We start from the raw sequence: 27,284 nt of genomic DNA on the forward strand, positions 1-27,284 counted from the left end.
GATCCTATCATTTTTATAAATTTATTTTGTTTATCAATTATTTTTTAATAAAAAAAACAGAGTTATTTTTTATGAAATATTTTTATATGAAAAAATTGTATTCATTATTATATTAATAGCGATTTAAAATTTACTTTTGGTTTTAAAATGAAAAAGATATACTAGAAACAAAGGCGTAGCCAGGGGGGGGGCAAGGGAAATTACCCCCCCCCCCCCCTCATAAATTTATCACCTTTTGTGAATATCATTTTAAGCTAATAAAAAATATCACCCCTAGTCCTCCCCTCACTTTCTGAGTCTCAAAAATGTATGCATATATCTTAAACAATATGAAAAAAAGAATGTATAAGTTAATATTTTTTTCTAAAACTATTTATCATAATTTATAAATTTTTGGAAAAAAGCATTTATATATATAAAAAGTGAACCAAACATGTCTTCTAAGAAATGGAATATAAGCCAAAGATAAGTCTTAAGACAAAAGTGAAATGTATTATAATTATTAATAATAGATCCATAAAATTACTAAATAATATAATATATAAAATAAAATTTTTTATAAAGTGAGTAATTTTAATTTATTTATCTTAATAAAAGTAAAATATATTTATAAAACTATTGATAAAATTAAATCATAAATTAAATAAAAAAATTAAAGCACAATACAAATAGTGGAATATTATATGTCTTAAATTTACAGTATATCAATGATTTAAATATTTTACAGAAAACTATAAAATATTGATAAGGACATCAGAAAATATCTTTTAAAGACATTGTGATATGAATAAGATGAAGATTAATTTTTTATTTAAAATAAATAGAATGCGTTAAATAATTGATTGCCAATTGTTGCTATATTTATTATCAAGAGCATTGATTAATAAAATTTGTTAAAATATTAACTGTAATATATTCTCTAACTGTCAAATATGTCTGTAAAAGTGACTTTTACCTAGCATTTTGTAACTAATTCTATATGATAGAGGAATATCAACTATATGTCTACTTACTTTTTATAAATAAATTTCTTATACTTGTTTGGAATAATTATTACCATATTTTTATATTAATGTATATACAAATAATTTATTATATTTTATATAATTAGTAAAAATATATTTCATATTTGTTTCAGGCTTATTTTTTTTTAATTCCCCTCCCTTAGGAAAATCCTTGCTACGCCTATGACTCGAAATAATTTAGATCCTAAATTAAGTATATCACAATTAGAGGCGATACACCTATATTTTTTTAAAAATATATATGTAATAAAATTTTATATCATAAATTATTTATTTTTAAAATTAAATTTGGAAATTAAAAACTTTTATTTCAATTTTTTATAAAAAATACGTTGGAATCTATTAACAATTTTTTATTTTTTTAACATAAATATTAGTTATTTTAAATAGTTATAATTAAAATTTATCTTATTGTAAATTTTTTAAATTGAAATAAAATTTTTTAAAATAATTATTAAATTATATGGACAGAAAAGAAAAAAATTGAAATAGTATTATAAAATAATATTCTTATTAGAAAATTATTTTACTTATTAGAAAAATATTTTGAGTTAAAAAAGGATTGATTTTTTAAATTTTCCTGTAAAATGTTGTTATTTTTACCATCTGTACTTCTGACACATTATAGCAGATGTCATTTACTTTTTTATGTAAAGTGTTTTATATATTTTTAGTATAATATTTATTGCTAATTGACCTTGAATTGTATAAAATTCAGTATTCTTTAAAAAAGTAAAATTAATATTCAACATATAATTCATGAAATATTATTTTTAAGGTAAGCTAATTAATAGATTTTTCAAATATAATTTAATTATGAAAAGTAATCATTTTGAATTTATTATTTTCTAACTTTAAGAACAAATTATATCCTTTATAATCGTAAAGTTTCTATTATTTAATGCTTTTATTTATTGAACAGATAATATAATGCACATAATTATATTTTTTAAAAATATTCAAAGATGCATTACATTTCTAAAGGTTTTTCATCAGATTTTATAAAACCAATAAATTTATTTGTAGCAAGATATGCTTATAAATGAAGCTGCTGTTTTTTTAATAAGAATTATCTTATTTATAGTATTTTATAAGTGATGAAGTGTCAAATTTAATAACAGAAGAAGTGATTTTTTTTCCATTAGCCAAACTATACTGATTGTAATATTTTTATAAATTTTTAACAAAACAATCATTTTAGAATATTTTTAAAAAGTGATTGAAAATTTGTTTAAACTTTTTTTGAAAATTGTAAATTAAAATTTTTCTTTTATTTCTTAAAAAAATATAACAATATTTTTATTTGCTATAATGCTTGTTTTTAAAACTTAAATTTACTGACATTTTCATATCATTTTAAAGAAAGAAAGACTAATAAATAAATTACTAACAATATTTGTTACATATTTTTTTCTTTAAATTATTTTTAAAATAAGTACAATTTGTTTTCTAAATTTATTTATTAATAATAATAACTAATTTGAGTATTTTTTAAAATGCTTCCTATGGGCACTTCATCGACATATTACTAATATTTTTCAAACCTTTTTATTAAACTATTTTAGTCAATATATCATTGAAAAACTTCAAAACTTAATTGAAAAAATTGATCATGTAATTTCAATTTATTTTATATAATGATGTCTTAGTATTTTAATCTTAAATTTATGATCCAATTGAACCCTTGAAATTAACCAAAGAGGTTAGTTATAGTTCCCTGCATTATACTTATTTATATAAATTTAACCTAAAAACAAAATCTTGAAAATTAAATCAGGACCACCCAATCTGATTTCAATTTCACCAGGACTGGTTCTTGCATGACCCTAGTTTTTTTTACTCTGACTTATCAATTTTAAATTTATATAAAATACAGGGCTTAGTCACCTTTAAATTTTTAGGGATGAATTATGGATCAGCACATCTAGTGTTGCGTAATCGGCTAAAAACTATGCCTAAGCCTAAAATCGCTAAGCCTAAAAATCGGCTAAAACTAAAAATCGGCTAAACCTAATTAGGTTAAGCCTAATCGGCTAAGCCTATATAAATCTGCTAAAATTAAATTAGTCAAAATTCTGCATCGATGCTTAGTATTAATTATTATTTATTTATTTTAGTAAAATAATTTATTTTATTTATATTTAATGTAAATATTTTATTATTATCAACAAATAAACATGATATGATTTAATATTTTTTATTTATATTATTATATTTTGAAATGAAAATAAATTTATTTATTTGATGTTATTTTAATAAAAAAAATAATATGCTGCTATATTGTAAAATTGTAATATTTTTTTAATATAATTTATTAGTATTTTCACAATCTTCTTTATAAATACATCTTTTATTGAGGAATTATATTGTAAATTTTATTAGATAAATAAACAATCTTTTAGGTGAAATCTTTTATAATTTTTTTATCATTTTTTTAAAATGATCTATTTTTTATTAAATGAGGTGGATTTTATGAAACTTTTTTGATGATTTTATATGATCTTTTTAAGGATAATATTTTAATGTGACATTTGTCATAATCGTTATTTTATAAGTTTTTTGAATTTTTTGAAGAAAATAGGTTAAAATAAGTATTAATAACATGTGTAAATATAAATTTAGTGAAGATGTACCAAAGAAAAGTGACAATTGTCATAATCGTTATTTTTAAAGTTTTTTGAATTTTTTTGACGACAATATGTTAAAATAAGTATTAATAACATGTTTAAATAAAAATTTAGTGAAGATGTACCAAAGAAAAGTGACAATTGTCATAATCGTTATTTTTAAAGTTTTTTGACGACAATATGTTAAAATAAGTATTAATAACATGTTTAAATAAAAATTTAGTGAAGATGTACCATAGAAAATTGACAATTGTCATAATCGTTATTTTTAAAGTTTTTTGAATTTTTTTGAAGAAAATATGTTAAAATAAGTATTAATTACATGTGTAAATATAAATTTAGTGAAGATGTACCAATGAAAAGTGACATTTTTCATAATCGTTATTTTATAAGTTTTTTGAATTTTTTTGAAGAAAATAGGTTAAAATAAGTATTAATAACATGTGTAAATATAAATTTAGTGAAGATGTACCAATGAAAAGTGACATTTGTCATAATCGTTATATTTAAAGTTTTTTGAATTTTTTTGAAGAAAATATGTTAAAATAAGTAGTAAAAACATGTTTAAATAAAAATTTAGTGAAGATTTACCATAGAAAAGTGACAATTATCATAATCATTATTTTATAAGTTTTTGGAATTTTTTTGAAGAAAATATGTTAAAATAAGTATTAAAAACATGTTTAAATAAAAATTTAGTAAAGATGTACCATAGAAAAGTGACAATTGTCATAATCGTTATTTTATAAGTTTTTTGAATTTTTTTGAAGAAAATATGTTAAAATAAGTATTGATAACATGTTTAAATAAAATTTAGTGAAGATGTACCATAGAAAATTGACATTGTCATAATGGTTATTTTTAAAGTTTTTTGAATTTTTTGACGAAAATATGTTAAAATAAGTATTAATAACATGTGTAAATATAAATTTAGTGAAGACAATGAAAAGTGACAATTGTCATAATCGTTATTTTTTAAAATTTTTTGAATTTTTTTGACGAAAATATGTTAAAATAAGTATTAATAACATGTGTAAATATAAATTTAGTGAAGATGTACTAATGAAAAGTGACAATTGTCATATTCGTTATTCTTAAAGTTTTTTGAATTTTTTTGACGAAAATATTTTAAAATAAGTATATATAACATGTTTAAATAAAAATTTATTGAAGATGTACTATAGAAAAGTGACAATTGTCATAATCGTTATTTTTAAAATTTCTTTGATGTAAATGGGTAAAAATATAGATTGTAAAATTAAAATTGCCTGAGTATATGCCATAGAAAAACATATGGTAATAATAGATTCTTCCCCAAAAACAGGAGCAAATTGGCATTTTATTACATTTGTTCATCGGGTCAGAAATTAATATGCAAAATTTATATCATAATATCTAATCCTAAGTTAGAAATTATTATTTTTTTACCAATTTTCACCAGACAATCTTGTTTAAAATTTGGGTTAACTTTTTTTTCTATTTTAAAATCAATATCGATGCAAGTTAACTATTTTCGTCAAAAAAAATCAAAAAACTTTAAAAATAACGATTATGACAATTGTCGCTTATCTAGAGTACATCTTCACCAAATTTCTATTTAAACATGTTATCAATACTTATTTTAACATATTTTCGTCAAAAAAATTCAAAAAACTTTAAAAATAGCGATTATGACAATTGTCAGTTTTCATTGGTACATCTTCACTAAATTTATATTTACACATGTTATTAATACTTATTTTAACATATTTTCGTCAAAAAAATTCAAAAAACTTTAAAAATAGCGATTATGACAATTGTCAGTTTTCATTGGTACATCTTCACTAAATTTATATTTACACATGTTATTAATACTTATTTTAACATATTTTCGTTAAAAAAATTCAAAAAACTTTAAAAATAGCGATTATGACAATTGTCACTTTTCAATGGTACATCTTCACTAAATTTATATTTACACATGTTATTAATACTTATTTTAACCTATTTTCTTCAAAAAAATTTAAAAAACGTATAAAATAACTATTATGACAATTGTCACTTTTATATGGTACATCTTCACTAAATTTTTATTTAAACATGTTTTTAATACTTATTTTAACATATTTTCTTCAAAAAAATTCAAAAAACTTTAAAAATAACGATTATGACAATTGTCAATTTTCTATGGTACATCTTCACTAAATTTTTATTTAAACATGTTATTAATACTTATTTTAACATATTGTCGTCAAAAAACTTTAAAAATAACGATTATGACAATTGTCACTTTTCTTTGGTACATCTTCACTAAATTTATATGTTATTAATACTTATTTTAACCTATTTTCTTCAAAAAAATTCAAAAAACTTATAAAATAACGATTATGACAATTGTCACATTAAAATATTATCCTTAAAAAGATCATATAAAATCATCAAAAAAGTTTCATAAAATCCACCTCATTTAATAAAAAATAGATAATTTTAAAAAAAATTATAAAAGATTTCACCTAAAAGATTGTTTATTTATCTAATAAAATTTACAATATAATTCCTCAATAAAAGATGTATTTATAAAGAAGATTGTGAAAATACTAATAAATTAAAGAATATTACAATTTTACAATATAGCAGCATATTATTTTTTTTATTAAAATAACATCAAATAAATAAATTTATTTTCATTTCAAAATATAATAATATAAATAAAAAATATTAAATCATATCATGTTTATTTGTTGATAATAATAAAATATTTAGATTAAATATAAATAAAATAAATTATTTTACTAAAATAAATAAATAATAATTAATGCTAAGCATCGATGCAGAATTTTGACTAATTTATTTTAGCCAATTTTTAGGCTTAGCCCATTTTTAGGCTTGGCCAATTTTTAGGCTTAGCCGATTTTTAGGCTTAGCCAATTTTTAGGCTTAGCCGATTTTTAGGCTTAGCCTAATTAGGTTTAGCCGATTTTTAGGCTTAGCCTAATTAGGTTTAGCCGATTTTTAGGCTATACCTAATTAGGCTTAGCCGATTTTTCCACCTAAAATCTCGGCTAAGCCTTTTTTAGTCGGCTAAAATTAGCCGATTACGCAACACTAAGCACATCCATTAATATTATACTATAATAGAAAAGTTCTGAACTGTGGGTATCCATCTCAAAATTTAAACATAAATTTTGCATAGGATTATGATGAAATTAGGTAAATCTCGATCTATGCTATACCGAAAATATCAATGGCCATCGTGAGTTTTAAAAAATTTTGCCAGCTGGTCTCCATCCTATAAGCTATGTAAATCATTTCACCAACATAAATTTTTTTAATGCATATTTTTTTAATTTGTTAATTATATATTTTAGAAATCTAAATTTAATTACAGATATATTGGCATATTTTTGAGCCTTTATTGAAAAGGAAACTAAATATAGATTCAAGCTTAATTTTGTAATTTTATAGTCATCATATAGAAAGATAATTATTTAACCAGACATAATCAAAGATTTTTTTGACTAGCATGGAAAGATTTGAATGTATATCCATTTTTTATCTCTGAAAGAACACTCATATTAATGTGATTTGCATTTTTCAAGGATAAATAGCATTCATGTCCCAAAAAGTGGATTCATAATTTATGCTTGTTTTAGAATGTTTATTTATTGTCAAATAACTTGATCTTTATCTTTATCTTTACATTTATTAATCTTTTAATATAATCATAGTTTAGGATATTAATAAATTCTAACCATGCACAATTTTGTTCTATTAAAATTAGAAGCCAACACCTAGATTATTTTTGAAATACAAAGTAAATTAATAAATCACAATGCAAGTTTTTTAAACATATTTTTTTAAGTGAAATAATTCTAAGTTTTGTTATCAGTTTAAACACATTTCTATTTCACTTCTGAGAAATAATGCCAAGTTTAATGTAGGCCCATTTTGTAAAGATTGAAATTCATCTGTTTCTATAAATTTCAGAAAAATTGTAGTTCTTCTACAAGATCCAATTCATAGTTTGAAATTTGAGATAATGTTTTCAATTCTTTTCATAATATTGTTAATTAGATTGTTATTAGCTCCAGATATGTTTTCGAGCATATTGGTTGAGACATTTAATTTTAATGCTTTTATTTGAGTGGATTAATTGTTACTATCATCATTGGAATTGCCAATTAAATTTGATATCAGGGTATTGATCGGTGATATCTAGATCTAGTATATTCAATGTTAGGTCTATTGTATTTATGCATTTATTCTGATGACATTATACAATTACAACAATAAAATATATAAAATATGAAAATTGGTTACAAAAAATTTTAGAGATCTCAAAGGTTAAAGTATTAAAAATGACATTACAGAATTTTAAATAATGATCTTAATATCTATATAAAGTGAATACATTCTATTTTTTTGTTCTTTTTAATATGGCACTCCATTTAACCTCATTCCAAAGTTTAAAATTTTGATAAAAAAGAACGAGTTTTTTCAGATTTTTATAAAATTTTAACAAATGCCGCTAAAACCAATCTATATCTAAAAAATGGGATTCCATTCACTTTCATGGTAAAAATCGATAAAATCACTAAATTACAAAGAATATTTTTTTTATAATATGTAATAAATTGCTCTTTTATTATTTTTGAATGATATTCTTATTGTATTAAGAGACTGGAAAGTTAATTACTTGTTCATACTTTATTTTCCAAAAAAATTCAAACCGCTCAACCTTAGAATTTTTTATAAAATTTAAAATTTTGCATAAATATGATTCTTTATTTATTATTAGAAAAATATTAGAAAAATTTTAAATCATAGAACAATTTATTCATTAACATGTTCCACCCCTGGAAGAACGTACGTGATTTTGCAAAGTCCTTCTTCGTATAATCGTATCTGTTTTTTCACAATGACGCATAAAATCTTATTACACATAAAGTAATAATAAGAGGGAGGGCTCTAAAAATCCTTTCCTAATTGTTAAATTATATATAAATTAAATATTTTATAAAAAGTAACAAAATATTAAAATGAAATGTTTTTAGAAATGACATGATGGCTTCCCGACTTGTAATTATTATAATAAGGAATCCTTGCAATTATTATTTACCAATCATATTATATTGTTTAAAAAATATATTGGTGACTCAGAGCTAAAATCATTTTTAAAATATTTTTATTTTCTTCCATTTTTAAATTAGAAATTAATGAAATAGAACAATTAATTACACATGCTATCCACTGAACATTTATTCTTATGTAGTGTTGTTAAAGGTCAGATTTGGGTCGATTTTTCAAAACGGCTCGATTAAGATTTCAGCTAAAATAATATTATATAAGCATCGAGATTTGACAAATAGATATCCAAGCACTGCCAGCTATGTGCAATTTTAGGCTTACATAATGTTATTTTGTTTATAATCTTAATCGGGCCGTTTTTTAAAATAGACCCGAATCGGGCTTTTTAACAACACTATTCTTATGTTTCCATCGATTTTGCCCATGAAAGCAAAAACTTGGCATTCCAATTTTTATTACAGATATAAATTAGTCTTAGTAACATTAAATTTTATAAAGTTGGAAAAAACTCATTATTTTACAAGGAATTTAAGCTTTAGTATAATTATAAATGGACCACCACATTAAAAAAAATTAAATTATTTTTTTTATAAAAAATTAGAATTTATATCACTTTATTTTGTCTTTAATTGAACAATCATCGATAAGCAAATAAATAAATTTTCTTCGAAAAATATTAGAGCTATGATGCTAACTCTTGAACTGTAATTTAGTTTGTATATATATGTAATTACACCTCGATGGTATGAAATGATGCATTATCTATTAATCCTATCTATATTCATTAAAAAGAGTGGGGAAATATAGAAAAGTTAGCTAGAATGGATTATTCTACCCCATCTACAAAACTCTCCTCAAATCCTGTGACTTCCTCTAAATCTTCCCCACTTCGTTCCCGCTTCTCTAGATTCCACCATTTGCATTACGGCCACAAGCCCAACTCCCTTGATTCTGACACTGGCAAAAATTCAAAAGAAACATTCAAGGAAAACTCTCGCAATGAGGATAGGCTCAACCTGGACAGCACAGAACTTTTGCTCCGAACCTCAGACCCATTTTGGGAAGGGCAAATGGGTGTGAGCCAATTAAACGGCGATCCATCTTCCTCCCACGTCGAACCCATTGGGATCATAAGACAGGAAATGTTTGCATTGCCCCGTGACGACAGCATTATCCGGAATTTCATGAAACTGCACTCTTGTTATGACCTTATTCCCACTAGTGGAAAGATGCTGGTTTTTGATACGGGACTAGCTGTCGGAAAGGCATTTTTAGCGCTTGTTTACAATGGAGTCCGGGCCGCACCATTGTGGGATAGCGCAGCCCAATCCTTTGTTGGAATGCTGACCATCACCGACTTCATCAATGTACTCAGGACCCTTCATGGTGATAATTAATATATATTGTATTTTAAGTTTTTTTTGCAACTTGTATATTTTTTTTCTCACATAATTCAAAAAAGTCATAAATAATATTGATTGCTCTATTAGAAATATTGACTTAACCTCAAGAATTAACTCAGAAAAAATGAGCTCCCGTCTCAAGTCTAAGTCAATTTTATCGGCTTATATTTCAAGGTTGAGCCTATTTTTCAAAACGAGTCTTACATGCGTCTATTAAAAAGCGAATTAAATTATGAAATATTTGCGATATTCATTTTTTATGTGAATCGAATAGCTGTACTATTTGTATGAATTCACTTTGTTTGATACTATGAATCTTCGTAAGAATTGACGAATTGTACTCTTTTCGTACCGATCGAATAATATATTAATCGTAAAACAAAAATAATTCGATTTTTTGAATATTATATTTTAGTAACACAATTAAAAAAAAGACAAAATTTAAAGAGAAAACCTCCTTTTTTCTTAATTGTTACTTATTTTAGAGCTATTCTATACCAAATCGATCATGATTCGGCCGACCCCTTTTAAAATTGTTAAAAATTTCTGGAATTATTTAGATAGGTGAAAAGCCATATATTTTAGCTCGCTAGCACACCTATTTCTCAAGATATAGGGGCTTATTAGTTCAAAAAAGAACCACCTTGGAAACTTTAAAATTTTTTAAATACTTCAATCTCGAAAACTATTTATAGAAAAAAAATATACGTCTATTAAAAAATAAAAAAAATTTATCGATAATTTAAGTTTTCAATATCCGGTTTACCTATATTGCTTTACTTGTGTTTTTGAGCAAATAAGGGAGTTTGTTTTCGAAATTTTTTTTTTTGCTTTTTATTTAGATACCTTTATAAATATACATTGTGAAATTTCTATTAAGGGCTAAATATATTTTGGGAATAAATGAACAATTGTATTTGAATGAAGATTCAGATATTACTAAGTTACTTAAATGTTTTAAATTATTAATTGACTTGTAATAGATCACAAAAGGGCCAATGGTAACATGCGTTTCATTCCAATGAAACCCCCGTACTTCATCTTGAACCATACACCTGAATATATTTTACTTATCATGGCCTTTAAATTAGAAGATCCAGGGCATTGAACACAATCACTAAATAGCAATTTGGTAATGCAGGATTACAAATTATGTTTGGCAATATATCCTTATATGTAATCTTCATTTAAAGTAATTTTAGGCAAACTCATCAGCATTAATTTTCCATCTGTGATATAGAATAAAATTTTAATTGATTTGCACCTAGAATAAATGTTTTTCCATTCTCTAAATCCCGAATGCTATTTGTAGACATACGAATTAAAATATTAAGCGTGTAGACTGGTTGAATTATTTAAAATTAATCTAAACGGCAAGTTGAGAATATTATGATGAAAGAGATCGCTCGATTTGAACATTTTATTTTGTAAAATAATATGATCGGAAAATAATAGGCCTAATAAAATATTTTTTTTAATACAGCTGTTATACAATTTTTCATTCTCTATATTAGCAAGTAGAAAACTAAAATAATGCGAAACTTTATATGGATGATAGTGGGGGAAGGGAGGGGTGCAAAACTAAAATATCACATTTCTTATAGACGTATCATCAATGATTTCATTTTCCTTAAGAATAATATTTTTTCAACCATAAGCCAAAATTAAGTATAGCGACATCTATTTTTTCCATTTTTGGTAGAAACTTATATTTCGGAAGAGCCGACAGTGTCGCCAAGGTTTTGACATCTCATATATATTTATAAAAGATGTCTAAATCAGAGGCAAAAAATATTTTTAATATTCCCTTTATTGCTTAAAAACATAGGTAGAGCAATATGGTAAACCGGAAGTTTAAGATTCTATATCTAGGGAAGTATGCTAGAGAGTAGAGATGTAAAGGTAGGGAAATTTCCCGGGAATATTCCCCGGGAACATTCATATTTTCCCGGGAAATTTCCCGAATTTTCCCTTAATATAAATATATTATTTATTTGCAAAAATTATGATTTATATTTTATAAAATATAATATTTTATTTCAATAATTATGATTTATAATTTAATTTATAAATAATTTTTATTTTCCTCGTGAGTCTTTAAACTTATTTTTTTTATTAGTGCAATCATTGAGTGCAATTTTTCAAATCTATAATTTTAAAAGTACAAGGTAAAATGTTTCACATTATATTCTCATACATAATATTAATGTGATATATTATAGAATTATTAATAATTAATGATATATTTAGATTTGATATATAATAGTGCGCACAAATTGAGCGTTTGCAGTATGTTTGTTAATGTAACGCATCTTTGTTTAGATTGAAAGCAGTATGTTTTTTATTAAAGTTTTTTTTATAATTTCTTAAACAAAAAGAGTTTATTTCTTACCTTAAGGTAAAATAAGGATGTTTAATTATATTTGTTTATTTAGATTTCCTAAGAATTTATGATTCAATCAGGGTTTTCAAATTTTTTTGTGGCCTTGGATGCAAAACATATGTATATAAATGTTTCTTTGTTTATCCTACCTTAATTTATATATTTATAATAATCTATATATTTTAATAAAAATGTGAAATAAATTTTGAATAGCTTGCATATTTATATATTTTATATTTTTTTCAAGACACTAGATATAAAAATAAATAGATTTAGAAATATTGCTAATCAAATTTCAAATTTATGATATAATTTGATTAAATCTATCTAATAATTGCTAAATAAATTTTGAATAGTTGCTTATTTATATATATTTTACAAATAATTTTAATTACATTTTTCAATCTTTAATTATGAAAATGTACACCATAATAAGAGTATTAAATGTCTTATTTAATAAAATAATTTTAATTATATTTTTCAAAAATGGACACTATAATATGGAATAATATAACTTTATTATATGTAAATAAATAGAATTACAAAAAAAAACAAATCAATTTTCATAGATATAATTTCATTAAATAATGAGGTTTGATTTGCAGGTATATCTGTTGAATTTGGAGGCCACAATTCAATTTTCCATTAAAGTATAATACAATGGAGATACTTCATTTTTGAAAAAATATTTGTTTGATTTATATTTTATAGAGAAACATTCTATAATAATGTTAAATTTATAGATAAATATATATTTTACTGGCTTTCAAGGCACCCTTTCCAAAAGAGTCAATATATCCAACAATGCATTTAATTTTAACCCACTTGCCTTCCTTTGGTATAATTTCTTTAGGACTAAAACTATCCTCTTTTATTGGCTCCATGAATTTAATGTAATCATACCATCTGTATGAGAGTTTAGAGCCAGAAGCTCCTGAAACCTTGCACAATTATCTTGGTCTTTAAAGTTTTGCAACTTCTTCAATGGAAATTCCATCCCCAAGCTATTAAAAATATAATTTATCATTATTTATATATATTTACCTTAAACTACTGGTTAATAAACCATCTAATACTAATATAGAATTCTTAGTTTCCAGTAAGGTACAAAATTTTTTAGTAACCTTATCATCCCTTCTAAAATTATAATATGTATCCTAAAATTATATAAATATAAATTCCAAAATTATATAAATAATCATTTCTAAAATTATATAAATATCAATTAATATATTCTAAATAATATAATATCAATTAATGTATGAAATAAATTATACCTACAATTTGTATCCATTTTTAAATTTTAGCGCAAAATTAAAAAAGCATAGAAAAAATCTAACCAGTTCGCTTTTTTATTAATGTTTGCCGTAAAAAAATCCAAGCTGCACTCTACCATATTAGCTTTTAAAACGGAGAGTTGCAACGCTCAATTTGTGCGCACTATAAGTATCATTATATGTTAATCATACTATATAACTGATATAATGATTTATGATGTTTAATATATTTTAATCATACTATATAACTGGTATAATGATTTATTGATGTTTAATTTAAATTAATATGATTGCAATATTTTATAGATGCCTCGGAAATCTTCCAATATCTGGAAACATTTTATTAAAGATAGAGCTAATAACAAGAAAGGATATATATCAATATGCAAATATTGTCAATTAACATATAATTTCCCAAATTCAACAAAGATGTCTCAGCATATCAAAAAATGTCAAGGGTATATTAACAGTTTACAATTTAATGAAGTTGATCGTGATAATAATAATTCTACTGAAGAGGATGTTGTAGTATGTTTACCAGATTCCAGTAATCCTAATAAAATTATAACCCAAAAAAACATAAATAAAACCATTCTAAATACTTTTAAAGAAAATACCAATAATTTTAATGCTGGCACATCTAAAATTAAAAAATTTTTCGACACTATAACCGAACAAAATCAAACGCAACTTGACAGTGCTTTGGCATTGGCTATTTTTATGTCAAATTGCCCTTTTAATTTAGTTGAAAATAAATATTTCATCAATTTTTTAAAATTAATGCGTCCAGCCTATAAAATTCCTTCTAGACATGCAATTAGTAAAACATTACTAGATTTTGAATACATTAAAGTGAAAAATATTATTAACAATAAATTTAATAATTTAAAAGATTTTACTCTCATAAGCGATGGCTGGACAAATATTCGCGGAGAGTCCATTATTAATTTTATAATAATGACTCCAGAACCAATTTTTTTTAAATCCATTGACACAGGTTCCAGAGCTCACACTGGTGAATATATCACATCTGAGTTGATCAAGGTAATAGAAGAAATTGGTTGTCAAAAATTTATCTCACTAGTAACTGATAATGCAAAGAATATGAAAAAGGCCTGGAGTCTTGTTAAGGCAATTATATTGAATGCTTTGGATGTGCCGCACTAGGTTGAATCTGCTTATTAAAGATTTATGCCAAATACCTTTTATTGAAAAGATCATCAAAAAAACCAAGCAAATAATTAAATATATAAAATTTCATGGTATTTTATTAGCAACTTTTAAAGAAAGGCAAATATTGAAAGGATATAAATCTTCCTTAAAAATTCCAAGTCCGACAAGATGGGGAGGTTTTGTTATAATGTTGCAAAGTGTTGTGAAAAATAAGGAAGTTTTACAAGAGATTGCAATTTCTAGTTTATTTACAAACAAACAAAGAAGGCTTATTATATTAGACAAAGAAGGATACTGGGATAAATTAGAGTCTGTACTGACCTTTTTGGAATTTATTTATAAGAAAATTATGTTTGTAGAATCGGATTCAGCGGTATTATCTGACGTTCCAGAAATATTTTGGGACATAAAAGATAAACTCAATTCATCAACTTTTATTTTTAATGAAAATGATTTGAAAAGTGTTAAGATGCATATTAAAAAACGAAAGAAATTTTGTTGCCGAGAATATCATTATGCAACAAATCTTCTGGATCCTCGATATTATGGTGTGAAATTAACAGAAAGTGAATTAACAGCAGCTTTAAATATAATAAATATTATTTCAGGCCAAATTAATTGCGATATTGGAAAAATTATGAGTAATTTAGCAGAATATCGTTCAAAACAAGGTTTCTATAAAGGAGCTGGCATATGGGAGAGCTCAATCCATACCAAACCACTCATGTGGTGGAAAGGGTTGTGTACAAATCAACCCTTTTGTCAAGTGTAGTAAGATGTCTTTCGATACCACCCTCAAGTGCCTCGTCAGAAAGAGTCGAAAAATTAATATCAATAAGGCATAACATACATTTAAAGGATCATACAAATACATCAAGTTCGGGATATCATCAAAAGAGTTCAGATTCCGATTTATCAATATCAACTGATAATGATATTTCAATTTCATCCCATGAAGATATTGATGCTATTTCATTAGCATCCCAAGAATTTTAAATGTAATTTCTGATACATGCTTTTTGTAATTAATAAAGTTATTCATAAAATGATGTTTATAGTGTATTTATTTTTGTCTTTATTGTATAATTATATTATTTTCCCTTAGTTCCCCAAATTTAATAAAGTTATTCCATAAAAAAATTGAAAGGTTTAAAGTATATTTTGTGGTTATTTTTTAATTTCCCGTTATTTCCCATTTTTTCCCCAATTTTCCCGGGGAAATTTCCCCTGAACCAATTTTCCCGGGAATTTTACATCTATACTAGAGAGCTAAAGTAAACTGTTCTCATTTTTTTTACCTATCTAAGTAATTCCAGAAATTTTTAACAGTTTAAAAGGGGCCGGCTGAAAATTTGCCTTTTTTGATCGATTTGTCATGAAATGGCCCTTAAGAGAGATGCCATTTTTTATAAGCATATTTTGTGACTACAAAATTGACGCTCAAAATATGTAGAAGATCCCTATCATTCAATATTCTTCTGATTGCATATTATTATCGGGTAATTCCTTATTAAATTGATAACTTTTCTGCTCGACCATTTTAATTTTGATAAAATTTTGCATACTGATGGAACATCATTAGAAGGCAGCAAATCCAAAATTTTAGCCTACTAGTACTCATAGTTTCAGAAATATAAATGGTCAAAAGTGCCAAAAATGATCTTTTTTCGAAAAATACGATTTTTAAAAATTGTTAATTAATAAAATAATGATGATAAAAATAATAATTATATGTTGTAACCCTAATGTCGTAACCCTATTAAAGGACATTTATAAAATAATGATGATAAAAATAATAATTATATGTTGTAACCCTAATGTCGTAACCTTATTAAAGGACATTTATAAAATATTAAGGATTTTTATAAAATATTAATCTTTTCCTAATTTCTTTTTATTATTTTATTATTCGCTTATATTATATCTATCTGTAAAAAAATTTAAACTTGGGACAGCCATGGGTTTTTTACATGAATATTTTTCCCAAAAATAGATGGCGCCTCGATAAAAATAATTTTTTTTATTAAAATAATTTTTTTTTTAATTTTTCCATTTTTGAAACATAAATAATAAGATTTTCCTGCATTAATATCATGTAATGAAATTGTTTAGCTGCAATTATAATAATTTTTTTCTTGTAAAAAATTTTAATTTTCGAAAAATTATTTTACTAATTTTGCAAATATGATAGGAAAATAAAAATTCACAAAAGATATTATTTATTTTCGGCTTTTAATCAAATTAAGTATTTTAGACGCCTTGATAATTTTGTTTTGAAGTAAATAATAAATACGTCCAGGCTCTTGGATGGGCTCACTGTTAGTGTTTTATTTTTTGATGAGAAGGAGATCTGGTTCGCTGCATAAGCAAAAGAATTTGCTCGTTCTTTAGGATGGAAGAAATTTATTTTCATTTCATCTTTATTTACACCCATTTTTTGCAAAATCCTAACCACCAATCGTTATTTTACATACAGGTCACATATCCTCCAATTTAATCAATTAACAGATCCTCACATGGATTTACTATATTCTCCACAATAAACATCTGCGAATGAATATATTTTAGTATTGAACTAAGGTAAACTTATTGGAAACACTGCGTGAATTTTTTTTGTTCTAGGTATTGAGAAATTTACTTAGCCAATTATCTCTTCTGCCTCATACTCTGGTAGGGTGGCATAAGAATAATTTATAGCTATTATAATAGGCTCTTCGGCCTATTTATAAAATTTGACAGGTATAATTATTTAATCTGAATAAGGCCTTTGTAAGCTTTCCTTGGCAACTAACCTATTCTGGATTATTAGTCATTATTTCTGTACATTTTGATAATTTTTGCTATCTTTTTTTGATCATTTTTTTCTTAATAGGAGATATTCCAATTTCATAAGTAATAATTATATCTATTGATGTGGATGCTTTGATGATTTTATTTATTTCATATTCGCTGTCAAAATTTAAATTTTCTATATTTTTTGTGATAAGCGCTTACGGGCATTGATCAAAAATATAGTTCCGCCTCAATATTTGGAAATTAAATTATCCATGTCATAACTGGCAGATTCATTTTATAATTAAAGTGCTTAAATATCAAAATATTTGTAAAATAAAGCATGAAAACTGGCTTTTATCTTTCAACACATAATTATTATATTTTCCTGCAGGAGAATAGGAATCGATTTTTTTAGGAAAAAAACAATTAATTTTTACAAGTTATCCTTATTAATAATAAGTCTGGTTAACGGCGACTTAGATAATATTTTTCATGAGATAATGCTGGAAAATCTTATTATTTATTTTTAAAAATGGAAAAATTTGAATTTTTTTTTAAATTTTAACAAAAATGCGCTATTTTATAGGAGCGCCATTTGAAAAAGATACTCATTTATTGTTTTTAAATCGTAATAACTAAATACCGAGGCAGTCCCAAGTGGTATTGTTAAAAAGACCGATACGGGTCTATTTTAAAAAACGAATAAGATTATAATAAAAATAACATTATGTAAGCCTAAATGTTTTGCACATTGCTGGCAGAAATGCTTGGGCATCTATTTGCCAAATCTCGACGCTTACATAATATTATTCAGACCTTTTTAAAAATTCGACCCAAATCGGGCTTTTTAACAACACTAGTCCCAAGTTAAAATTTTTTTTACATTTAGACATAATATAAGTAGTGAATAAATAATAGAATATTAAATTAGCGAAATACTTCGAGTTTTCTGGTTCACAATTTATAACTTAAATAAAAACCGCAAATACTTCGACTATTTATAACTTAAATAAAAACCGCAAGATTAATATTTTATTAAAATCCTTAATATTTAATAAATGGCCTTTAATAGAGTTACAAAGTGACATAATTTTTATTTTAAGCATCAATATTTTTATATTTAACTCAATTTTCAAAAATCATATTTTTCAAAAAAAAATTATTTTTGGCACTTTTGACCATTGATATCTTCAAGAAATTATTATTACTTAGAGGCTAAAATTTTGGATTCGATCCTTTCTAATGATGTTCTCTCAGTATGCAAAATTTTATCAAAATTAAAAAGGTCGAGCCGATAAGTTATCGATTCACCATTTATAAATATTTGTTAAAAGTTATTTTGGGAAATTTTATCTGTCGCAATCAAAATAATCTATACTACAAATGGCACAAAAAATTAAATATTTGATTACAAAGGCTTGAATCTTTTTAAAAAAAGTTAATTACCAATATTAGCATTAGAGATCTGCAAACCCCGGTTCATTTGGCCCTTTAAAAATATTGCACAAACTATGCGACACGGCTCGTAAAATTTTTTGCTTTACCCTACCCGTTATAATTTTCAAAAAAATTTGCCTGCCCTACCCGTTAAAATTTTACCAAAAAGATATTTTATTTCATTAAACACCATTACACATTTTTTTCCATATTCTTTCTTTTATATTATTGAGAAAAATATTTACTTAGAAGAACTTCATAAATATGGTTTGTTCTTGATAGTTCCAAAAAGATGCATCTAAAGTGAATGAAATTTAATCACGAAGATTGAATGACGGCTCGGGTATTCAATTTTTATGATTTTGGCTGTTAGGCGTAATATTTATACATTGCCTAATGAGGCGAAATCTTATTGAGCTTAAAAAAAGGGAGCGCGAACAAAATATTTTAAATATGCTAACAATTATTTGGTAGGGGAAGAATGTAGTAAGGCTTAAATTTATTCTATGATTGTAATTTTTATGAGAATACCCAAATTTAATAAAATGAGTCATAGAGTTTAAAAATTGATGGAATGCAGTTAATGAAGGGGCTGGAAATCAGATACCTTCATGGGCCTTAATTTTTTTGATCAAGCCCTGCCTAGGCACGCAGTAAAAAAAATTCGCCCATATTTAATATTAGAAAAATATTCCCAAACCCAAAAATTTGATTTATTATATTAAGTGTGTTTAGGCAACCATTTTGGTTACAATACGTTTATCCATTAGAAAAAAAATCGCGATATTATTTTAAATTAGCAACTTAAATATGCTAAATTTAAAAAAATTTAGGCCCAAGCCCTCCCTACCAAGTTAAAAAAAATTCAAAAACCTAGTCTCGCTAGAATATATAATATTAGGCCCATACTAGACTATGAAAGTCTCATAAATATTCCTACTTCTTAAAGAAAACTAGTTTTCGTTTTAAAATAAAGTAAAACCTGTTTAATTTGGGTATAGTTTGGACCAAAATTTTTGCCATCATAGAAAGTTGCCCAATTTACCAAGACTTTTTATTTTCTATAATATTTAATAGGATTTGATTGGGACTCAATTTTGATCAAATCATGTCCTAATTATTTAAAGCCCAAATTATACAAGTTTAACTGTATTTAAATTAAATAGTATACTTTTTTTTTCCTGTATAATTTTAATATTATTTCCCAACTAGTTCGCATAAAAAAATAAATAATATTAAGTTATTTCTTTTCTCCTTAGAATAATTCATGATATTTATATAAAATTAAGGAATATTTAAATACATTCCTTTGATCTGTATTGCATATTTATAATTAGATCATATCATAAATAACTAGTTTAATTTTATATGAGTTTACTATCTTATTTGTAGATTTAGTATTTTAGATAGAAAGCTCTTAAAATGCGAAGAAACATTCATACTTTAATTTATTTTTAAACAGTATATATCAAAATATTAGCTTGAAATAAAAGAAAATATCAAAATTTTAATGCCCGGGCTGGCTTATTGAAATTTTATGAAAAATCAGAGATTTTCGAGGCTCCTCTGATTTTTTATATATGGCATGATTCAAAAATTCTATTAATTGCACCCCCCCCCCCGTTATAATTTCCCCCTAGACTTTAGGACGGGCCGAACTTTGCTTTGCATATCTCTAATTTGCATTTTATTCGAATATTTACAAAAATTTAGTACGAATAATTTAAATTTATCATTCGAATATAATTTTTTGCCCTAGTCCATTTTATTATGATTTTTAAGAATTTGACATTAGCTGATGTTAACATATTAGAATAAGGTTTAATTTTAAAATATAATGTATACAAAATATTATCTCTTACCAGAGTTATTTGTAGAAACTAAGCACAGAACTCATTTTGAAATTAAATCGGTTTTAACAACAAGTATATTAACGAGATATATTTTATGGTGTGGAAATAAAAACCAAATCTTAATTATTTTTATTAAACATGGATCAAAATTCATCAATTTTGAAAAATCATTTAAACTTATATCAGAAGCTTAATAAAGTAAAAATTATTTTTTGGCCTTTTTTAAAAAGATTTATCATTTATTATAGCACTAACCAACATTTCTTATCAGATTTGTTTAATATAAATTTCAACAATAACAAATAAAATAAGGAAATACATTTTTTTTAAAAATACTTTTCAAACTTTTTGACTCTAAATTTGAAAGAGCTTTGGAGGAATATTCAATACAAGTGTTATACCAAATAGTTGATTGAAGATTAGGATTATTTTTGCGTTAGCACCCGCAAAAATTCTATTTAGGATCTCAACCACTCGGGATTCTAGGAAATTATTTAATATATAAGTCGAAAACATTATTTTACTAGACGTTTTTGATTTGATTTGGTGTTTAAATTAATACCAGGTTTGCCACCCATTCTTCGACAGAATATATGTTCGATGATTTTGAAATTTTTTATGCATGAAAATTGAAAAATATATTCTTTACCAAAAGAAATTGTCATTCTTCGGTAAAATTTTATCGAAAATTTCTTTATTTTCAAACTCTCTTACAACAAATTAAATTACCCGGTTTTAAATTTGAACTGAAAATTGAACTCATTTATCATAGCATTTTTCTTTTCTTCACATCTATTACATTTGTAAGATAATAATTAATTTAATGTCAGTTTTTTCAAAAATATATATACTATTCAAAACATATATGGTAAATTAAATAATTTGCATCGATTATTGGAATAGAAATAATATTCCACAGCATCGAATCCATAATTCATTTTGTAGGGTTTATTTAGTGTTTAAATGTCTTCATTGCTTATTTAACAGAATCCGAAACCAGAACCTATTGGGAATGAAAGAAATATTTGTTTAGACGAGATACCAAATCATTCATATGTTAATTTAAAAAAAAAAGATGGTAAGGATGGCTCTGACCCTTCCACTGTCTTAAACCTAGAGGACCACAAAATTCAAACCTGGCGAGACGAATTTTTAAAGGAACATAGGCGGCCTTTTTTGTGGGTGGATCCCAGGGTCGATCTTCTTCGAGCCGCGAGGCTTCTAGTCAAGAATAAGGTGCATCGGCTCCCTGTCCTTGATCCAGTGACTGGTAACGCCCTCTACATTTTGACCCACAAGAGGATTTTGAGATTTTTGTGTCTCTATATCGACGATTTACTTCCCAGACCACGATATATGGATCGGACCTTGGAGGAGCTCAACATTGGTTATTCATGCTGATTTTAATTAATTTATATTAAAATGCGTTTTTTAAATAACGTTCATTTAGCCGCAGGAAAAAAATCACAAGTTGCTATTTCAACCTTTTCTCTTTTTAAAACTTGTCCAATGTCATCTTTTACATTTTATATATGTTTATCCATCTCAAAATTATTTTTCGTAAAAAGGCTCCTACACAGATATCCAGACAGTATTCGAGGATACCCCGGTCCACGTAGCCCTCTCTCTATTTTCTAACCCGCGTCGTGTTTCAGCTTTGCCGGTTCTTTCTAGGGACGGGAGCGAACGTGTTGTCGATGTATATGCTAAATTTGACGTTATCAACTTGGCGGCTGAACGCAGTTACCGAAAATTAGATATCACTGTTAAAGAAGCCCTATCCTACCGCGCTCACGTTATAGAGGGCGTCCATAGCTGTCAGAGATGGGAGAAGCTCGGACCGGTAGTTGATAGGTTAATTTTTTAAACATTATACAAACTCATAGAGTTTTAAAAAGTTTAATATCCTTAGTCTTGCTCAGGCGCGTACGCAGGAATTTGGTCTGGGGAGGGATAATAAAATTTTTTAGAAATATTGTTTTTTAAAAATATCAAGCATAAATTTATTAGAACTAATAACTATTTCTAATACACAATTTTAAATTAATGTGAATTATAAAAAAAATTATATGTAAAGAATCACTTAAATGAGCCAAAATAGAAATTTGAATTTTTTGAGCCTTTAAAATTATATATATAAAAATTTAAAGATTGGAAATATAAATTAATACACAAAAAGTTTAAAAGGAATAATTGTATTTTGTATTATATATTTACATGTAAAATCCAATCTTCTTTGGGATTGAGCTAATTTTTCAATTATCTCATCCTTTCTTGTCGTCAAATGCCTATGAATATTCAAAAGATCCAAACCTTTCAATCTACTTTCAGAAGTTGTACTTCTTGGTATGTTTTTCAGAGACTTACAGGTCCCCAGGCCGGGCCCGAAGTTTTTTTTAAAATACCCGGGCAGGGCCTGAAAATTTTTTTAAAAAAATATCCGGGCCTGGTTGTATATTTATAAACAGCCAATATTTAAAATCGTATATTTAGCTATAGAAATAAAAAAAATATATTATTTTTTTTAAAAAGCCCGAACCGGGCCGTAAAAATTTTTTTAAAAAAATACGGGCCGTGCCCTGCAAATGGTACCTCTGCAAGGCTCTGTTATTCTTCTTAAAAAAGAGAATGTTCACTCTTAGTTCACTAATGGGAAGAGTTGCTAATATATAAACCCTTTTAATACTTATGAATATAATCTAAAATGTGTTTGAAATGCAAAGCATCCATAGCATTTTTTAGGACTATATCAACCATAGTTAATTTTATAAACATAGTTATTCAGCTAATAAGGCATCATGATATACTTTAACATCTTCATGATAAGAATTAACAAATATTTTTTTTCTATCACCATCTGAAAAAGGTTGGTAAGTCTTTTGTGCAGTAATATCTGCAGATTGGTAAGTGCTGCATGATGAATTAAAACCCATTCATTTATTTGAGTTATAAACATGTCTAAGAGAGGGGGCATTTGTTTTATAATACTCTTCTACTGATCCTATATTAAGTTTTAACGATGAGCTTGCCTTGCTGCAAGTCGATGGAGACAAATACTAAATAGCTCTGCTTTTGACTCAGCAATAACATAAAATATGAAATTCTTCATCAACATTAGCCCTAATTTCCTTGAGTTCTAATAAAATGCTCTCCGCTATTCTCATCTTATTAATCAAGTCAATGTCATGTTTTTGAAAAGTATTACATATAGTTGTATAATTAAATCATTCTAATAAGGAAAAAAATTTGGAACAAGCATTGAATCTAATAATTTTCTTGCTTCTAAGGAAATATTTCTTTCAGGCCATTGTGATATTTCATTAATAGCAAATAATCGGCTCTTCTAACTGCATAAAAGCTATTACTGCTTGATGGCGAAGACTCTCTCTTTGGACAAGCTTGCAATTTCTTTCTCCCTGTTGGACAAGGAGTTTCAGAAATAATTATTATTTGACTAGAAATTTGAAAATGGTAGATAAATATTACGCCACTAAAAATTTGAAAATAATAAGTAAATATTAATCCGGAAAACTTGAATTCGACATTAATTGATAAAATAACAGCAGATGAATGTGCTAAATAAATGTAAATAAATATTTAATATGAGATAGGAATATATATCAAATATAAATTAATATAAACAATAATATTTTTGAAAAATATACCCGGTACCTGCATTTTTGGGGGGGAGGGGGGGGGGGGAGGGGGTATTTGCCCCCCCCCCGCTGCGTACGCCTGATCTTGCTATTCATTTTTAAAGTATGCCTTGAGTCATATTTTATACATAAAAATTGTTTTATCTCTTTTGTTTATATTTTTTTGTGAGATTTTAAATGATTATCTTATTGAATGTCCTAGTGATTTATAAGATAACTAGTTGATAACCCGACAAGAATGACGGGAATAATAAAATCTTGAACTATTATATAAATTTTTTTTAAATACATTTTTTTCTTATAAAATAAATGACAAATTTTAGTGATTATTTATTCATTTTATTAAATTTAGCGTAAAATATATGAAATTGTAATCAAAAATTTAGTGTAGATATTGATAAATTGGTATTGTATGTCATTTCCAGAGTTCAAATATTGTTGTTGAGATAAAAAATTTATACTGGCATAGGGGTGGTAATATGAGATAAATGTATTGGCTAAATATAATTTAAATTTATTTGTTAAATCTAAATTATAATAAGTATTTAGGATTAGTGAGGGAGTTTAATTTTCTGCATGAGAAGATATTGATAAATAGGTATATTATACTATTTGCAGAGCTCCCATATTGTGGTCGAGATTAAAAAAAAATTTACTACCATATTTTGGGGTGGTAAATAATTTAAATTTATTTGTAAAATCTAAATTGTAATATAAAAATAGTTTATAAAAATTAATAAATTTTACTTTGATTGAATATAAATACTTACGCTAAAATTAATATGAGATAAATGTTTATTTTTCAATTGGCTATATATAATTTAATTTGCTATTTTAACTTTAATAATATTCATTCTTATCATAATTTGAGGTGATGTTAGTATTCTTTTTAATATAACACAATAAGATCTAAATTATATAAATTAATCGAAAAATATGTTAATAGCAAATTAATAACATATATAAGAAAGATTATATTACAAAATTTAATATAGAAGGTGGTTGAGTGGGAAGAACGTTTGCCTTTAAAACGTTAAGTCATGGGTTCGAATCCCGTGATGCACAAAAAATTTTCTTAAAATTTAACATTAGAGATATATAGTCTCCATTGATTTATTTAACATTAAGAAGATAGGAAAGTTGATAGAAAAAATAAAAATTGACATTAAGATGATAGGAAAGTTGATAGGAAAAATAAAAATTAACATTAAGATTATACGAAAACGTTCATTTCTTTATTACGGTGATTATATATATATGCCTTTTCCATCATTTTTCTTTCACCTTCTTCTATTCCCCTTCTTCCGTTATCTTCATTTATTTATTTCTTTCTTTTTTGAAAAAAATATCTACCGGTTTGCATAATAAATATAGTTATTTTATTTATTTAATCAATGCATTCCTATATAAAAAAAAATTTGCAGAATAGTAAAAGCCGGTGTTCATAGACTTGTGGTAGTCGACGATAATTGGAAATGCGTGGGCATGTTATCCTTATCTGATATACTGTCTTTCCTTATAAAACCCACCCGCGATATAATGAAATTAACTTCAAATGAGACTTGAAATTTTGTCGTACAATTAATCGACGAACTGGCAAAGATTTGAATTTATCATAGATCGAATTTTGTTTGTAAAAAATTTTTTGGCTAAGTTACACGCTTTGAACTATAAAATCACTTAAATTATATAATATATTATTAAGAACGTAATTTAAAAATGAAAGGCACTTAACTTTAATCATATAAATAGACATTATTATTGTTAAGAGAATGAGATTTAGTTTTTATCCCATGAGTTTACCTTACTTATTATTAAAAATGGCCCAAATAAATTTTTTAAACAAATTAAACCAAAAAATATTAATCATATAAAATCTTATAAATATTAAATTTATATTGCTATAAACATTCTTATATTATTAAAACATATGTCGTAATATTTTTTTTATATAATAATTTATCAGATGTTATCATTTAAATAAAAAAATTACCCTTTTTATGGTTACAAAGTACACTTGTCAAAAATGATTAATTAAAAATTGTAAAATATTTATTTATATATATATATTCAATATCCCATATACGTATTATAAATAAAATTGTGATTCATTGAAAAAAAAGAATCTTATTTCAAATAGAAATTTAGGTTTACCTTTTTGCTTAACTTATACTTCAAGTATAGTAAAATAACCACTACTTCTTTAAATTACTTATCTAGATAGGTCTCATTTGCGATCCTACATGCCATAAAAATTTTCTTTATTTCTTTATATAGAGAGTTAACACTTTCTTTCAAATAGATTATTAAAATATTTTGAATTAACAAATTATTAAATTTCTTTAAATTTACCCTTGTTTATCTCCTGAAATTAGATAGTTTATATATAACTTTTTCAAAAAAAAATGAATTTCAAAAATTAATATACAAACTTAAAATTTGGGAGTTTTGTCCTAGAAAATCATTTTATAATTAGCAATTTAAATTAAATGCTATTGAAACTGAAGCCTGGATTTTTTTTTATTATCAAAAACACCTTTTTTAAACTTATAAACATTACACATATTAATATGAATTTTTTTATCTTCAACTTTTCGTTAAATTTTAA

General features: G+C 25.0%; 1 protein-coding gene across 2 annotated transcripts; it reads left to right on the forward strand.

Annotated features, from left to right (window-relative positions):
• The first annotated feature begins 1,664 nt into the window (after nt 1–1,664).
• On the forward strand, nt 1,665–26,649 carry LOC135922769 (5'-AMP-activated protein kinase subunit gamma-1-like). 2 transcript variants are annotated; one of them, XM_065457234.1, is made up of 5 exons: nt 1,665–1,757; nt 9,512–10,105; nt 22,096–22,407; nt 22,589–22,874; nt 26,101–26,648. In XM_065457234.1, the coding sequence occupies exons 2-5, from the start codon at nt 9,541–9,543 to the stop codon at nt 26,240–26,242; spliced, it is 1,305 nt and encodes a 434-aa protein (XP_065313306.1). In that variant the 5' UTR covers nt 1,665–1,757; nt 9,512–9,540; the 3' UTR covers nt 26,243–26,648. The 2 variants fall into 2 exon arrangements, with proteins under 2 accessions (XP_065313306.1, XP_065313307.1); XM_065457235.1 differs by lacking the exon at nt 1,665–1,757 and adding an exon at nt 6,816–6,931 and having other exon boundaries at nt 26,101–26,649.
• The last annotated feature ends 635 nt before the right edge of the window (nt 26,650–27,284 follow it).

The sequence above is a fragment of the Gordionus sp. m RMFG-2023 genome, chromosome 1, assembly GCF_954871325.1.
Source record: "Gordionus sp. m RMFG-2023 chromosome 1, tfGorSpeb1-WG-v2, whole genome shotgun sequence".
NCBI lineage: Eukaryota > Metazoa > Nematomorpha > Gordioida > Chordodea > Parachordodidae > Gordionus > Gordionus sp. m RMFG-2023.